This window comes from Wyeomyia smithii, chromosome 1, assembly GCF_029784165.1.
Source record: "Wyeomyia smithii strain HCP4-BCI-WySm-NY-G18 chromosome 1, ASM2978416v1, whole genome shotgun sequence".
NCBI classification, from domain to species: domain Eukaryota; kingdom Metazoa; phylum Arthropoda; class Insecta; order Diptera; family Culicidae; genus Wyeomyia; species Wyeomyia smithii.
The window spans coordinates 136,382,183-136,399,901 of NC_073694.1; the positions used below are offsets into that span (position 1 = coordinate 136,382,183).

The 17,719-nt window shown below is 38.8% G+C and overlaps 1 protein-coding gene and 1 long non-coding RNA gene across 4 annotated transcripts; one reads left to right on the top strand and one right to left on the bottom strand.

The window, feature by feature from the left end:
* Window positions 1-359: 359 nt before the first annotated feature.
* LOC129729721 (uncharacterized) lies at window positions 360-7,202 on the bottom strand. 3 transcript variants are annotated; one of them, XM_055688516.1, is made up of 3 exons: window positions 6,971-7,202; window positions 2,087-2,358; window positions 360-2,023 (listed from the first exon to the last, which is right to left on the bottom strand). In XM_055688516.1, exon 3 carries the CDS (start codon window positions 1,788-1,790, stop codon window positions 591-593), a length of 1,200 nt encoding a protein of 399 aa, XP_055544491.1. In that variant the 5' UTR covers window positions 1,791-2,023; window positions 2,087-2,358; window positions 6,971-7,202; the 3' UTR covers window positions 360-590. The 3 variants fall into 3 exon arrangements, with proteins under 3 accessions (XP_055544491.1, XP_055544497.1, XP_055544482.1); XM_055688522.1 differs by lacking the exon at window positions 6,971-7,202 and adding an exon at window positions 2,496-4,437 and having other exon boundaries at window positions 2,087-2,340; XM_055688507.1 differs by lacking the exon at window positions 6,971-7,202 and adding an exon at window positions 2,496-4,437.
* Window positions 7,203-12,225: 5,023 nt separating this feature from the next.
* Window positions 12,226-12,958, top strand: LOC129718701 (uncharacterized). The gene is made up of 3 exons (XR_008727014.1): window positions 12,226-12,366; window positions 12,455-12,596; window positions 12,666-12,958. It is a non-coding gene; the product is annotated as an uncharacterized LOC129718701 (long non-coding RNA).
* The last annotated feature ends 4,761 nt before the right edge of the window (window positions 12,959-17,719 follow it).

Here is a 17,719-nt window from a genome sequence, read left to right on the forward strand (position 1 = left end):
GCTGAGGGGCTAGTTGGCCAATTGGACATCCACTCAAAAAACATAGAATATCGGCAAAATCATTAACTATTCTGAACAGTTTATATTTTTTCTAGATGCTATAGACTTAACACAATATTTCCATGGAATGAGTTTTTGCCATAATGTTTCCTACAAAAAGTTACAGAACATTTTGACCAAATATGACCAACTAGCCCCGCTCTACCCTACCTAGAGTTTGATGAGTTTGAATGAATGTTGAAAAGTTTTTTCTATTGCTTCATTAAGGTGGCTGTCAGCCACATTCTGGTTCGCCACCGTGTGTTGAAAAGGTAGTACTCAGCAACTCCCCAAGGAACGAACTGAAGTATAATTCGCCTGGTTGTTTTCGTGTTTCGGAGGTTTTAGCATTAAAGACCAACGAGTTTCCATCGTTTGATATTTAGGTATATCGTTTGGGTATAATACGTTTTCAATTTTTGACTAGAAGTAAAAACATTACCAGAGTATATGTAGTGTACGTTAGGTTTCTGTTTCATTCTCTGTCATGTGGCAAATCCTTCAATATCACATTAAATATGTAAATAAATCGAATGAATGTTGTAACTATATCAATCGATAGTAAGTGTTCCATCTGGAAATGCACAAAGGTGATAGGCAGATTTGATTCCTTTAACTGGGGAAGAAGACTCCCATAGGTTTTTACGGGAGTTTAGGGCGATAATTTCCGAAGGTTTAATTTCTACTGTTCGGATACCCGGAAGGTTATTCTGGCAAATGCGTACAAAATCCGCAGCGTTGTTGACCGCATCAATTCTAAAACCCCGTACCAGGGTTTTTTCACGAACGACCATCTTCGCTTTTCCACCAACAGCGTCGCAGAGCCCTTTACCATGCGATGTTGCGAAATACTTCCACTCAAACATTTTAAGATATTTCTTCGCGAAATATTTAAGAGCCGTGCACATGCATTGGTTTTTGAATTCTGATGATGGCCCATCGCTCCAAATGACCTCACGAATTTCAGGATTTTCAACATCCCCAAGATAAGATAAAATATAACCGAGATAGGCGAATATAGCATTTTTGTCCTTCGCCTTATAATCTGATACCAAAATCAGGAACTTGATTTCTTGATTGTATTGTATGGCAACAGTAAACAGAACCACCGACGCTCTTGACCAGAGGGTACTTCGTATTTCCTCCTGCCCTTCAGCTGCCAAGTTCATGGCAAAGTCAATATTAATGATCCTAACGCCTTGCGCCAGTTGATCAGTTTGAAAATGAGCGTACTGCATTCGTTTGACTCGCACATGGTTTACGAATTGATCCCACATTAGACGAAGCTCTGTTTCTATTTTGTGGACAGGAACCAACTCTTTTACGCGTTGAATGCGCTTTGAAGATATTTTTGTCCAGACCCCACGATTTACAAGGTCGGTTTTTTGCTTCAAATGAGTTATTTTGGTTCCATTTGAGCAGTCTGGACACATGAGGCTCCAGCACACAGAATCAACTTCAGAATTGCACAGAGTATTCGACCAGAACTCTTTATTGTATGTTATGCCAAGGGAGTATAGAGCCAATCGAAAATTTTCGTGCGTTTGGCATTGTTCTGAGGGTGTGTCTCTTAGCTGCAATACGTTTTTGGGACGGAGTTCACAAAATTTCGAAAACGAAATGGTTTTATCGGGATTCTCTTCAACGAAAATCCCGTAAGCTTCATTAAGAAACATGGTAAGGTAAACCTTTGTCTGTTTCACCTTATCACCATTATCATTTTCAATTGTGACGAAATCACGTCGACTCATTCCTGGAGTTGTATAAACAACATCTCGACGTGAAAAATTTTTTTTTACAGAATTCTCCAATTCATGTCTAACTGATGCGGATCGAACCTGGCTTTGGGATGGAGAACGTGCTTTGGTGCTACTGATATCACTTGGCTTCAAATATCCACTGTCGAGACCAATGCGTTGCCAGATATACTTTCTGTAGGGTTCATTTTCCGGTAGTCCACGAAGAGCTTTAGCCAGCGCTTTTCCTATGAGTAGTAAAGTATTATTTATATGATATGATTTATATGATTTGAATTTAAAAATACAACCTGCAAAACTAGAAGCAGCGTATGGGGTTTTAAGGGCATGTCGAATCCACTTTGCAGTGAAGCGTTTAGGCGACTTTGACGCCTTTTGAAGTTGATGAGTTGTTTCTGTGCTGGAGACAACTTTGCTCTCTGGTTACGTTTCAGTTCAGCCTTCTTGTATTTTGAATTGATCGGCATTCTTCGGTTTTTGTTTTTGCCGATACTGCTTCATTCGTTCAGAAGCGGTCTTAGGTACAATTCGTTCTTTCTGAGTCCTTCCCATCGTTTGTTTACTTTCGACAAAAACAAGAATGAATTTCAACTCAATTAGTAAGTTTTTATTCATCAGCGCAAGGTCAGTATTGAGTGTAACTACGTTTGTAACAATCAAAACTGTAAACGAATAGTTGCTATACTGTGCAATGATTACCTTTTTGCAATACACTCTCGAATCAATTGTTCAAAGCGGTGTAGCGAAACAATAGTCAAAGCGTGTCACTTGCGAAGAAACAGAACGCGATTTGAGCGTCACGACTCGTGGTGGATTAGACATAAGAGAAACATAAGAATGTGTTTGTGAAGCAGCATTATGCACGCACATTATTAGAAGCTCCACGATATGCGCGAAGGCAAGTATTGTTGCTTTTATACTCAATAGGACAGCGCAAAAGCGCATTGAAAATATAAATGTAACTTTAAGCCAAATCTACCGAATATATTTTTAAATAGTGAGTATCTTATTTTTGATGTGTTTTTCGTAAATAACATGGTTGGTTAAAGCAGTATTTTTGCCAAAAAGCAAAGAAAACTAGACAAACCTAGCAATTGAATCAATCGCTTAAGGAACAACATATGTCTATTAGAGGTTAAAATAGTCAAATACACTGTTTTACACTATCTTCGAAATTTTAATATATTCACGTTTACCCAATTTATTTTAATTTTCAAGAACAGAGATATTTTTACATTTTTAATGTTATCTGAAAACCATTCTAGTATTTTCCATGAGTTTTTTATTGGCATTGAATATGTAATGATCTAATTCCAGTGAAAAGTAAACTCCTCACTTCTAGGTGGATATAATTTGATGCAGATGACTATTATTTATCATGATTCCATGTTGTATTATCAATATACACTGACAAAAGCTTAAAAAATCATATCGCTATATTTATTGCTCGTGTTTTGTAAGATTTGGATCACTTTGATCTGTTTTTGGTTGAACAAACGAAAACAATTACTTTTTAAAGCTATTTACAGTAAGAGGTTCACGAAACGGTATTCATATTTGATTTTGTAAAAACAAGAATAACAAAAGTTATTTAGCTTGCATTGATAATAGATACTCTTAGGAATGTTTTCATGAAAATTCAATTATTATCTGAGTCGAAAAAGTAGAACCAAAGTTGTCATAATTTCAAGCGCATTGCAATTTACCAAAGTTCTTGGTGTGCCAAAAATTCAATCTAGACCTTGTGCTCGTTCTTCAAAATGCTCCCGTGGCTTGTACGATAACTGGAACTCCATTCTAGGGTAAAAAAACTGACAAAAGTAACTTTCGCAGTAAAGTATGTTCTTCTTTCGAAGCAATTTACGTACGCCATCAGCAATTCACAGTTTTCCTAAATATTTCTATTGTCGCTTCTCCACAAAATTTAGCGAATTAGCGATTAGCGTTTCGAAGGCCAAAGTTTTAGCGACGCTAACAGTTTCGCTAAACACAGTTTCGCGCTTTCGGACAAGGAACATTTATTTTCGAGTTTAACCAGTCCTCAGTATCTGCAAAGCCATCATAACAACACGACCTAATATTGACTCCCGATCAAGATCGGGTACTCAGCTTGGCTTTTTTTCTGTGTGGACTCATCACTGCGACCAGAGCTTAGATCTATTGTGATATTGCCCAGGTGTTTTCTGTGCTCCGCACTTCATATTATTAGCAGTAACACTATTGAAGTAAGTGATACGCTTATCATTCATATCAGTGCTTGTGTGCAATCACCTTTCCGTTTCAAGCTTACTGCTCTACTATACCGAGCCTCTGTCCATCCTAACAATATCGCCTAGTTACAATTTCCTGGAGAAAACTTTCATATATGTTACTCACACCAGTTTTATTATAATACCCGGTCAACATTGTTACGTAACATTGTACAAACTGTTACGTAACAACGTTACGTTGTTATATTATTGTTACGTAACCTGGAAGTAACTGGAACGTTTCTATTTCTCGCAATGTTACATAACATTGTAACATAACAATGTTACATTGAAGCAACATTGAAATTACATTGATGCAACGTAACGTTACGTAACATTATCGCTTTTGTTACGTAACAATACTGATGTTGATGTTATGTAACGCCAATAATGTAACTGTTATGTTATTTAGAAAGCTTTTTATGTAACATTTTTATGTTACAATAATACATTATTTTTTCATCTAGCTTTACATCGATATGTTAATTATTTGAACGCGCATCAGGCTGCTTCATTCCAGAGGTTCGGAGTTTAAACAAGTTATGTATAAAGCTGTTGTTTAGTTAACATATAACATATAAATATATATTTATATGCATTTATTTGTACATACTTATATGCGGTTATTGATTTATGTTATGATGAGTAAAAAAGAATTATTCAGCGGCTCTCAGCAAACGTTGTTTTGCGAATCTGAACCAATACGCCCCTACTTCATTAAATGTAGCCCGGTTGAGATCAGGAACCGTTTTCAACAGATAATCTGAAATTTTATTGTTCTGAGAAAACGCAATTTAACAAAAAGAAAGCCCCATTCTGTGCCGAACACGCATCAGCATCGGTTGTGCTTCGAAATCGCTCCGATAAATTTCAATACGTGTGTGCAAGTGGTGGCATTTTTTGACCGGTGTCTTTTGTCTAGGTTGCTGTATCGCAAGGTCAAGCGCCTTTGTGTTACTGTGTCGCTTTGTAGCTGCCTGCTGTCGAACGATTTGGTGGTGAGTGCAGTGCACTCCAACACGAAGGAGGAAAAGAAAGGAAGGTACGTGCTTCTTGTCTGTCCCATCGGCGCGCTAGGTTTAGCGCGATGGATGTAGACCCCCCACCTCCCGCACCTCCATCCTCGAATCCCCTCGACCCTGTCCCTCCTGCCCCCCCCCTCCTTATATTAATTCCTCAGCTCCCCCACGTGTCAGATTGTATCCAGATGGATCGACTCTTCCGGTGGCAGTTTACCTCAGGCCTAAAGCGGGGCCGAAATCGAAATCTTTAAACATTCTACAGATTTCGAAAGACCTGACGTCACACTTTAAAGCTGTGACTGAAATTTTAAAAATCAGGCCGAACAAGCTCCGTGTCGTGGTCAATGACCTTAAAGAGGCCAACGATATAGCTTGCTCCGAGCTTTTTACACGGGAATACCGTGTCTATGTACCCGCTAGAGATGTGGAGATCGACGGTGTCGTGACCGATTCGAGTCTGTCCGTCGAGTGTATATTGAAAAGTGCTAAAGGGTGCTTTAAAAACAACACATGTCCCGATGTGAAGGTGCTCGACTGCAAGCAATTGCGGTCGGTATCGATCGTCGGTGACAAAAAAAGTTTACACTCCGTCAGACTCGTTTCGAGTTACGTTCGCCGGGTCTGCACTACCAAGCCACATCTCGATCCACCGGGTTCGTCTCCCTTTCTCGCTAATTGTCAGCCACAGCCGCACCTTCTTGGGGAACTTGGTCTGTGAATATACTTCACCTCGGTGCTCACTTTCTTCGTAGGGGAGGTAAAATACAAAGTGCCCTACTAATCGTTGTCATCTAGGGTTAGATAGGTCTCGTCGTCCATTACCACTGTCACATCGCGATTTGCCAGGGAAATCGACTTGACCATCTTAAACCTCTGTCGCTGCGTCATTGCCTGCAGCTCCGAGACTAGCACCAGTGGACGGGACTGCTGCTTCCTGACATGTATGCCCATGTTTTCCAACAACTTTTTCACTGTTTTACCGCATGCACCAACCTCCCGACCAAGTGCACGCAGCGATTTAGCCACTTTTCCCTCGGTCTTCCTCTTCAGCATCCTTTGAAGCTTCTTGCCGTTCAGAGTCGTTGGCCGTCCAGAACTGGGCTTTCTTCCGATGCTTTGATCGTTGTCCAATTGTGTCAAGATATTGTAGATGCCGGAACGGGCATACCAGGCGTCTACAAAGTGCCACACGATGTCCGTTTTTGACGTGGCGGGGTACCATTTTTTTCTACCGCAAACGTTATCCTCTTGAAAAAGATGACGTCCGTCACATTTTTCGAATTTCTACAACAATATCTCTGGATTATAATAAGCGTGAACACGCTTAAAAAGTGACTATATTAGAATGTAATTCGATAATGGGATGTAAATCGACAGTCACGCTTTTTTAACCCTTAACTGTATGAAAAAATGCAGAATTCTGAAGTACAAATAACCGGGAAAAATATTTGAACGAACCGGGAAAAACCCGGGAATTTAATTTCGAGTTTTGAGTGTCACCCTGCTTAACGTTTGTTTTCAGTATAATGTGCACTTTCAATGAATATCTTATATTGTGTGTAAGCATTTTAAATTTAATTTTGATGCCATGATGAATTTATGATCGGTAGGCAAAATTTTGCCGGCAGCACTCCCCTGATGGCAACCGAGAATATCGGACAGCAATATCGAGTTGCAATATCGAAACATCGATAATATCAAATGCGCCAATATCGGTCAAAAATATTGATATTGTGACGAGCAAATATCGATAATATCAAATATCGATAAAATATCAACAACCCTAATTACATTCTTCTAATTAGCTCAGACGGCTTTATAGATTAGGAATTTGTCAACAGTCATCGAACAGTTTTCTTGCCTCAAAGGAAAAATCAAATCGGAACGTCATGTATACGATTACCTTCATGAAATGTCGATTTGGATCGAAAAATCTGATTTATGGTTGACGAAATATTGATGATGCTTTGTTGAATCGTAACGAAGAAACATAATTACTCAAAATGATAAATCACAGATGTTTTTAAGTTTTTGAAAGAACTCGCTGCGTAGCGATCCACGGTTTACTTAAAAAATCAGCTAACGAAAGTGAAATCTGATCACCGAAACAGGAACTACCAGAACACAAATTAATTTGGAATGGGACACCGTCGCTAATTTTTGCTAATAAATCACACCAGTGAGCGCAACTGTTTGTGTATTGCCATCTATTCGAAAATTTCTGAAACTATCGATTTTTTCGTTCACACCAGAACTAGATGTCGTTGCTTGGCTAAGAGTATTAAAGCGGTTCATCGTCAGATGGAAATGTAAAAACTTGATAGCAAAGAGCCAGAACAAAATTTTATTGCTTCCATTTGAGCCCTTAAATATCCTAAACTTATTGGAAGTCAATTACTGGTGACTCCGCTTATCGTATTGCATTTTAAATTTGTATGAAGGTTTCTAAGAGATAACTTGCTTTTTGCAACCTTGAACCACCTTAATGGCGCATCCGCTTTCAACCACACGGCTCTCGCCCTAATTTTGGTCTGTTGTCAAAATCAACATAACGGGCTCATGGACGAATGGTAGTAAGACTCAATGGAGTTATATAGGAAAAACATGTGTTTTGATGAAAATAGATTGCGTTTAGTGAAAGTAAGTACCAGAAAGATTGAATAAAATGTATAGAAGACATTTGATAGCTGTATTCTCGGTCAATGAGCAAAATACTCGGAGAAATTTCGATTTTACTACCAATGAAAAAGCGCCATCTCTTGCCATTGGACATGTTTTCAGGTGTCCTATTGGCCCTGACGACTCTGTTGATATTGGTTTGGTTTTTACTTGCGAAAGTGAAGGAGGGAAATATTTTTGCTTTTGTTTTCACACATAAATTGACAATTGCATATGAGAATTCGCGTTGGTGCGAACAGCCTTAACAATCTCTTTTACTTGTGTCAGGGCCAATAGTGATGGGAAAGTTATCGATATTTATCGTTAATATCGATAATTGCGTGATATTGATATCGTTAAATTTTAGCGCTAACGATAATTATCGATAAGTCGCAGGCGGCAGTTCATGTAGCACAAAGCATGCGAATTATTTCTTGCACTTGCAAAATATCATATAGTAGTTATCCAAAATAGCCAATTATTATTCCCAATTCTCTACTGGCCGAATAGACTCTGGTAAAATACACAAGTGAACAGACATTATTCTTGCTTTTGCGACTTCGCACCCCCAGCAAAATATATCGATAATATCGATAAGAGATTGCAAACTATCGATGTTATCGTTAACGATTTTGCTCGATATTTCCTACACGCTCGTAAATAATAACTCTAAAATGAGTAACATTTGACGCATTTTCGTAAAAAGTGGAACAACTCTTAAATTGAGTAATTCCACAAATACTCAAAACTGAGTAACACTATGCGTCTTTAAAATGAGTCATTATTACTCAAAATTTGAGTACGACATTACTCATTTTTTGGGTACAGTTCAGTTTCATTACTGGCTAGAAATCCGCCACGGCCAATAAACGACACCACATGTTCATCAATAATTACCTTGTAATAAAAGTAAACAGTTATAATGCCTTCTGAGGCGCACACAATTAAAACATATGTCACAAGCTGAAGCACATCGTAATCATTTTTCAGAATGGACGTCGTTATATGCGACGTTACTCAGAAAGAAGTTATATGAAGGGAACCCAAAAAGTGAGTCAAAGTTACTCAAAATCAAAAAGGACTTCTACTCATTTTTTGACGTCTACGAACATCGTTCTAAACTGAGTCAGAGTTGCTTAGTTCATGAGTTATTATTTACGAGCGTGTATCACTAATTTGGAGATGGCAGCAGAGCTGCCAGATTGAAGCATTACAAAATTGTATTGACAAAAAACCGGAGGTAACCAACGAAAATTCTGTACATATAATCTGCAATCTGAATGATTTTATAAAAAGAAATGTGTATAAATCTTTACGATTTGTTAAAAATCGGTATTATTCTGTTCGAATTTTCAAAAAGTTTCTCAAAATCCTAATCAAAATCTATATAAATCTTTATTATACAGATACACACAAGACTTCTGTATCACATCTGCACACTTAAAAAATTTCGCCGAATCTCGGCATTGTTTGTGTCGAGATTTGGACAACCGAGTGCTCGGCAACCATCTCGGCTGAATCTCTTTTGCCGAGAATCTCGGAAAACCAATATTTGACAGATGTCATTTTATGCCGAGAATCGCGGTACACAGTTGACTGTGCTCTCGGCAAATCCAGCCGAGAAGCGGCAAACCAGTCCAACGACCTTTCGGTTATATAAGCTGAATGTTCGGCACAGTAAAGAGCCGTTTTTTCAGTGGAATCCAATCGCAGAAAATAGTTTTGCTGTGAATCAGGTAGTTTTCTTTCAAAAGATAAATTATAAGCTCGATGAGTTCTAGTAAGTAAAGAAATTTATTCATACTAAATCTTGAATACTTATCTTTATCTTGCTCGCCAGTAGGGCATTGAGCTAAACATCTAATCTAAAATTACGTCTAATGCCTATCCCTAAAACAAATAAAATATTGTATTCACACGATTTGAAACTACACTTTTTGAGTTCCAGCCACTTCCCCCCAAACTGTACTACATTTTTTTCGGCTACCGGATTGTAAACACTTGTAATTTGCACAAATTTCAGCCAAACTTGTATCCGATTCCTGTTTGCTCACCCGTAACACGCATAAATTTGCACTAAGAAAAATGGTGGCAACTCGTTCATGAGAATGACAGCTGTATTGCCGAAACACGGCAACGATTGAAATTTGTGCCGAGATACCAGTAATGTTTTTGCTGACCTCGGCATCAACAGTGTTTAACGATAAATTCGGCAAAAATTAGAGTCGAGATTCGTCAAGCTTAGTTTTTTGGACGAAGTCTCAGCAAAATGATCTGACAACTGTCGGCAACCGGCATTTTTTTGCTGAAATACCGGTTGAATCCAAAGTTGCCGAGTGAACTCGGATGTTTTTTTGCCGAGCTCGAGATCCAGTTTTAAGTGTGTGTAAAGAGATATTTACGTGAGAGTGTATGAGTGCGAATCTGAGGAAAACAGAGACAAATCTTTGCTAATTTTTTTCGATAGCATTTCTCTCCATGAACCGAATGTAAACTATAATGTAAACCGCTTAGGTCAACTATCGTAAATGAAGCGTAAACAGTTGTAAACATTTCAAGTTTGCATTTTGCTTATAGATTAAACAAGGCCGAAGGTAAAACTCAAACAAAAAATCGTAACCTGAGCCAAACAAAGAAAACTTTACACGTGTGTTAGTGTGTGCAGTTTTAAATGTCGCTAATCTCTATCCAGCTTTCCACGAGCGGTAATGGCGGACAGTGCACGCAGTCCATTTTGACGTTTTCTGTAGGTCGGGTATTTTTTGTTTTCCAGTATGGAATTTCGGTCGGGTCGTTACCGACTGAACGTGTACGGAGCGACATTTCAAACAGCGTTTTCATATAAGTAAAGGCCAGCGGCGACTCGTGGCTTTCAAACCTATACCTGTTCAACTACGAATTCTGTAAATTATAGTTTGGAGAAGAAATCACAATCATGTTCGCGAGTAAAACCCAAACCATTCTCTTTGTTTTGATTTAAAATAAACGAGCTATTTACATCGCCTTACCGAACAACAGTGAATAACAATAAACTCATGTCATGGCCTCAATCACATTTGTGCCCACTGTCAGTTGTCAGATAAAGGTGTGTGGCTATCTCGTTCACACATACGTTGAGTTGTTAGCCTTTGAAACCTGGCACGATGCCATAGGGGTGAAAATGAAGCAAACAAAATAATAAAATATCAATATAAATTTGAATTTGAAGAACACGACGCGAGACAAGGGGCTTGTCTGTGGATTTAAAATGTATTTTTTTGCGAAAAGCGTAAATGTAATTTTTTTAAGCGTAAGGCATATCTGCCGCAGATCGCGAATTTAAGATGAGCGCCGCGATAATTTATTGTGGTTTTTTGTCGAACAGATTTTTCTAAATAAATCTGGAAGCTCTGTTCTGAACATAGTTGAGATCAAGCCCCTGTCAACCCTATCCCCCTCTACACGTTCGACAGTAGCCAATCAGAGTCTATGTTTATAAGAGTCCCGCAAAGATGAAACCTAAGGAACCAAATCAGTGTCAAACGAGGGTACCAATCGAGCAATGTAAATAAACAAGGTGATAATGTTAGGAGTGGATGAAAAGTGTTGTAATTAAGCGTATAATAAAGAATATGCGTTTTTCCGAAGTTTTACTTACACATTTTAATCCAACATTAAACCTGTACACTGGTTCACTTAAATTTAACAAAACATCACCGGTGTAATCTTTCAAAACTGTGTACCTTGTGAAGAATTTAAAAAAACGATATCCGCTTATGCATGGTGAAAAACTGAACTGTATCCAGCTTTTTACGCGCCATAATGGCGGACGCTATAATGCAAAGTTCGTAATAAATTACATACCCTTTTGACAACTCTACTTACGTCAGTTTGAAGTCTTCATGTATATTATCAAAAGAAAAATATATCTGGCAACATTTGTGTTGCCAATTTTTCAAAAATCGCAAATCTGACGCAAGCAGAGAGGTTTGCATATTACGAACACCCATTATAGCGACCGCCATTATGGTTCGTAAAAAGCTGGATAGTTCTTGGCAACAAACGGCACAAAAACTGTGTTGCCGAAACGATAGATTTTCTCTTCGCGCGACTCTATATAAACATTGACTCTGTAGCCAATATCTCGTCCGCAAAATTGGTCCAATTCGAAATAGTGCCAATTTGAAATTCACGTATAGACCATCGCACCGAATCTCTTTAGCCTCACTTTTCTAACAGATAGTGGTAGCTTTATTTACGTTTTGGAATTTTTGCTTTATTCTGGTGGAGCCAATCGTGTGAGTAATGGAATTGCCGCTCAATTTATAATTGTTCTTAGTGTACTGTCACCTCACACACAACATTTGAAGAGCATGTTGATTACAATTGAAATGATCTTCTATCCAGCTTTTTACGCGCCATAATGGCGGACGCTATAAAGAGTTTTTCGTAATATTTTAACTGCCCTCTTGACAACTCTGCTTACGTCATTTTCAGTCGGTCAAATCGATTAGTCATCAAAACAATCAATTTTGTAAAAAAAAACGAAGAAGTTTGCAAATTTGTTTTCATTCAGGCGGATTGTTCAGCATTCCCAGTGCATTAGAGTGGTTTTAAACTGTGGCGATTACAATATGCATCAATAAATGAAATAAATAAGAAGTAAGTAACATTTTAAGATCCATGGTTTTATTCACGTTCTTACATACATTGAAGTAGCATTCTATCAGTATATTTTCCCTACTTTCAGGTAACGGTGACAATGCCAATTGAATCCTGTGTCAAAGGATGTACGGCAAAGTACGCAGAAACTAACGTACACGCTGCTTTATTTTAACTCTAAATTGATTAGGATCTACTCGGTTTGGTATTCTTATGCAAAATGTCAAAAAGTGAGTTATCGGGTACTGGATAATTGAGTAACATTTACCCAAATTTTCATAATTACCATGTTTACTCAGTTTTGAGTTATTATCCATGATGTTTACTCACCCCTGAGTATATGAGTTAACAACGCAACTAACTTCGCACCTCAACGCACCAAGTGCAGCAGCGTCAGCAGAAGCAACCAAAGCCCGGCTGGAAGTATGTCGATTGGCAACAACCCGTTAACGTGACCGGCACCTGTTCTGCTTTCATCAGCAAAGGTGCAGACTTCGACCACCGAACCATCGCCACATGGACAGACTTCGACCACCGAACCATCGCCACATGGACAGACTTCGACCACCGAACCATCGCCACATGGAGACACTACCAGGAATGCGAGGTCAGCAGATTAACCAAGTGTGTAGGGCCAGAACAATTAAAATTATCCTCAATAAAGTCAGTCTAGTTTTAGCAGTGAAGTCGAGTAGTTTTTTTTGAAAAACGTATCCGTAGCATAAAGTAAGTTAAGTGGCGCAGTCGGCGCGGATTTGAAAAAACGCAGTTCTACCATCCGCAACTTAGCGTCCGCGAGTGAATATCGCGTGATTTGTGTTGGAGACAGTGTTAAAAATCCGCCGAACCAGAAAGCGAGAGAATATCGCTAATTATAAGGTAAGCGTAGTTTAAGTTTCTGATTATTAAAAATTAAAACAAAGAAATTAGTGTCGTGAATGCAAGTTATTAATAAAAAGGTTAAACGTATAAAAATATAGTGTTGCGGAAACAAGCAATTAAGAAGTTTATCGTTTTTTAAGAAAAAAAATACAGTGCCGTAAATCCAATAAATTAAGAATTTAATATCTCGAGAAGTTTTAACGTACGAAGAAATATAGTGCCGCGATTAAAATAAATTAAGAAGTTCTCTAACGTACCAAATAAAGTGCGTCGCGAACGATAAATTAACAAAAAGTTTTAAAATAATTTGAATAGATTGACGAAGTTAAGATTAACATAAAAAAGTTTACGTGCTTATGAAACGCACGAATAAATTCGACGACAACAGAAACATGTCGGAAATGCAAATGGAACAATTTCAGCGGGAACTGAATGTTCTTGCTCAAAAACTGCATGAGAAAGAACAGCAGCTTTCTCATTTAACCCATCAGGGGCAAAACCAAGTCTCCCAAATGCAAGCACAGTTGCGAGAAGTGCTGCAGAAGCTGGAGAATCGCGGGCAAGAAATTGCTCAATTACAAATTCAGATGGCTGAGACGCCAGAACTGCACGATACCACACCCGAGATAAAAAATGATTTCGCGTGCGGCAGAGTGCCTGACATTATAAAAGGCCTCCCGCAATACTCGGGCAGTGCTCATCAATTGAGCACTTGGACTCAATCAGTAGAACGAATCCTGAACCATTTCGATTCTCTCAAAACCACAGACATCTACCAATTGTGGCTTCAAGAAATTCGTAATAAGATCGTTGGTGAGGCTGGCGATATGTTAGCATCTAATGGGATACCATTGGATTGGCTAAGCATCAAAGCACAGCTTACTCTGGTATACGGAGATAAGCGCGAATTATCAACTCTTTTGCAAAAATTTTTCTCGCTCAAACAAGATGGATTTTCTGTGAATGACTTTTACTCTAGCATTAGGGACTGCTTTACCGGTATCTCAACGAACATTCAGACTAGCCAAGAATGGGAGAAACCGGCGGAAATTGTGCGTTTTGTGGACAAACTATGCTTAGAAAAATTTATTGATGGTCTAGACGAACCATATGCAACACATGTCGGGCTAATGCAGCCAACCACGCTAAATCAAGCTTTTCAGCATGCGATAGAAAAAGCGAATAAAATCGCTAGAAAAACAGGCATTTATGACGTTGGCAAATATCAACCGAAACCTGTATTACCTCCAAGAAATATGTTTCTCAACAATAATTCTCGACCACCTCCACAACCGAATATTCTCCGACAACCCCAAAAACCCGGCTGTTCCTGTTCGTGATGTCTTGGCGAGCCGTGACCTATCCTACATGTCCCTTATATACGTTTTCCTGAAATCCATCCACGCCCCAGTTTAGTCCTATCCCCTTCCGCCTACATCCAACCAAACGACAAGAACACGTTAAGACCCCGGATCCGGAAACAGCAACTAGACCCGCACGATACTCTCAGGCCCCGAGGGAGACAACCCAATATGCCAGTCCGTAATATCTTGGCCCAGCAGCGGAACATATTCAATGTGCTGCTTACCTATGGCGATGGAAAACCATCAAACAACAAATCAGTGCTTTTCATGCAAAACATTCTAGCTTAAGTTAGATTTAGTTTCAGCTCGTAGTCGGCAGCGAGGATAAAAAAATTGCTTTTAGTTATTAAGATACTTTAGAAAGTAAGCTACCAGATATAATTGGCGCCGTTAAACATTGAATTGTATTTGTGCCGTGTCAAATAAACTATAGATGAGGAAAAAAAACCCCAAAAACACGTAAAAACTTATCAGACTTTTCCCCAACATAGACCACAATTTAATAAGCCAATGCTAAACCAAGGAAACCCACGACCAATAAATAATTTTCAACTACACCGACAGTTCAACCCTCAACCAAATCGCCAATCATATTTTCCACCAAATAATCAGCAGCAACAATATTTTCAACAAAACAACTCACAACAGCCATTCCACTCACCAAAATTCCAACCCAATTTCCCACCTTATCGCACACCACAACCAAATCCCATACCAAGAGCCGAACCAATGGATGTTGACAGATCTCTCCGTTCAAGAAACATAAACTATATGAACCGCCCTAACTATCAAGTGGTGGAAAACGACCAGAATGAGCACAATGAGTACAATCAGTACAACGACTATAATTACTACCATAGCCAATATTCTGATAGCCAATATCCCGATGTGACCGAAAATTCAACCCAAGACGCTGACGCAATTCCAGACCAGCAAACAGAACCAAATGGAAATACAGACGTAACAGAAGACGACTTAAATTTTCATCTGGACACCGCAACTCAGCTAGCAACATAAATAATTTCATTCCATATGTAGAAATAGGAACGTCTAAGGGAAAACTTAAATTTTTAATCGATACTGGTGCAAACAAAAACTACATCAGTACAAAACACGTCAATTTAAATAGATGCAGAATCACACACCCAGTAAAAGTTCGAAATGTGTCAGGCTCCCACAAATTAGACAAATTTGTAGAATTTAATCCCTTCCCGAACATTCAATCAAACAAGTTGACTTTCTATGTTTTCGATTTTCATCCTTACTTCGACGGACTAATAGGCTACGAAGCTCTTAGACAACTTAAAGCCGAAATTCTCACTAGCTCTAACGAATTAAAACTAGGAACCACAAAAATAACTATGTTAAAAAAATATGCATCCTCAACAAGAATTCAATTAAATGCACATGAAACGAAACCTATAGAATTGCAAGTTCTTGAAAACTCTGGTGATTTTCTTTTATCCAAAAATTATATACTACAAAACAAAAATTCTTCTTCATTCCGGCATATACACAGCCGAAAATTCGAAAGCTACCATTATGATTTCTAATCTAGCAAATAATCCTGTCGAATTGAATCTGCCTGCCGTCGAAATCGATATTAATAACTATGAAACCGGCTATTCCTCTCCAAATGAACCCAATCCCGACGAAACCAGAATTTTCGAACTATTACGCCTCGACCATTTGAATACCGAAGAGAAGAAAAATCTTACCAAATTGATTGCTCAGTACCAATCCATTTTCCATTTGAAACCAAGAACGTTAAGTTTTACTAATGCCGTGAAACACAGTATTGAAACTCAAGACAATATGCCAATCCACTCAAAAAGTTATCGCTACCCCTATCACCTCCGAGACGAAGTATAAAAACAGATAAGAGAGATGCTTGATCAAGGAATCATCAGACCCTCAAATTCTCCATGGTCATCTCCTATATGGGTAGTGCCAAAAAAAGCAGACGCATCAGGACAAAAGAAATGGCGACTTGTAATCGACTATCGTAAATTAAATTCCAAAACTGTAGACGACAAATACCCAATGCCTAACATCACCGAAATACTTGATAAACTCGGTAGATGTAATTATTTTTCAACTCTCGATCTCGCTTCTGGGTTCCACCAGATCGAAGTCGAAACAAAAGATATACCGAAAACCGCATTTTCGGTAGATGATGGGAAATATGAATACGTTAGAATGCCTTTTGGATTAAAAAACGCACCATCTACCTTCTAAAGAGTGATGGACAACGTTTTAAGAGAATTAATTGGAACCGTTTGCCTTGTGTATATGGATGATATAATCATCTTCTCTACCTCACTCCAGGAACACCTTCTTAATCTTAAAAAAGTCTTTGACGCACTACAGAAATTTAATCTTCAAGTGCAACTTGATAAGTCAGAATTCTTGAGAAAGGAAGTAGCTTTTCTTGGACATGTTGTCACGTCCGAAGGAGTGAAGCCAAACCCCGATAAAATTATAGCCATAAAAAACTGGCCATTACCAAAGTCCGAAACGGAACTTAGAGGATTTTTAGGTACTATCGGATATTACAGGAGATTTATCAAGGACTTTGCAAAAATCGTAAAACCACTTACGACCCAACTGCGCAAAGGCGAGGAAATTAAACATTCCGAAGATTTCATTATGACCTTCAATAAATGTAAAACACTACTAACAAGTAGCCACGTTCATTCCGCGTCGAACACTCGACAGAAACGGACGTGCAAAGTGGTCGTTCTATTACAATCCGGTCCGTGTGTACGAATAGCCAAACAAAAGAGTGTATTATTCGCGCTAAAGGCCAACTAGATTGTGAGTTGTGTCGATACGTTCTGTACCCGGCTCACAACTTTGGCTGTATTGGTGCAAAATACCAGCTGCAGTTTTGATCTGTGCACCGTGAATAGATCTTTTTAATCCAAGCCCATCAGTTGACAGTCGAGTCCGTGTCGCTGTGCTGAGTGATCTCACACACGGCTCACTGCTGGTGGCTGTATTGGTGCTGCTGTACTGGTGCTGCTGGCTGCTTTGGGTGCAGCTTCGAACGATCGGACAACCACTGCTGGAAGGAAGAAGTAAAGAGGTACGTGTTCTTGTCGGCG

Excerpts from the sequence above, each read along its gene's own strand:
- LOC129729721 (XM_055688516.1), bottom strand. The coding sequence starts at position 1,790 with ATGAGTCGACGTGATTTCGTCACAATTGAAAATGATAATGGTGATAAG.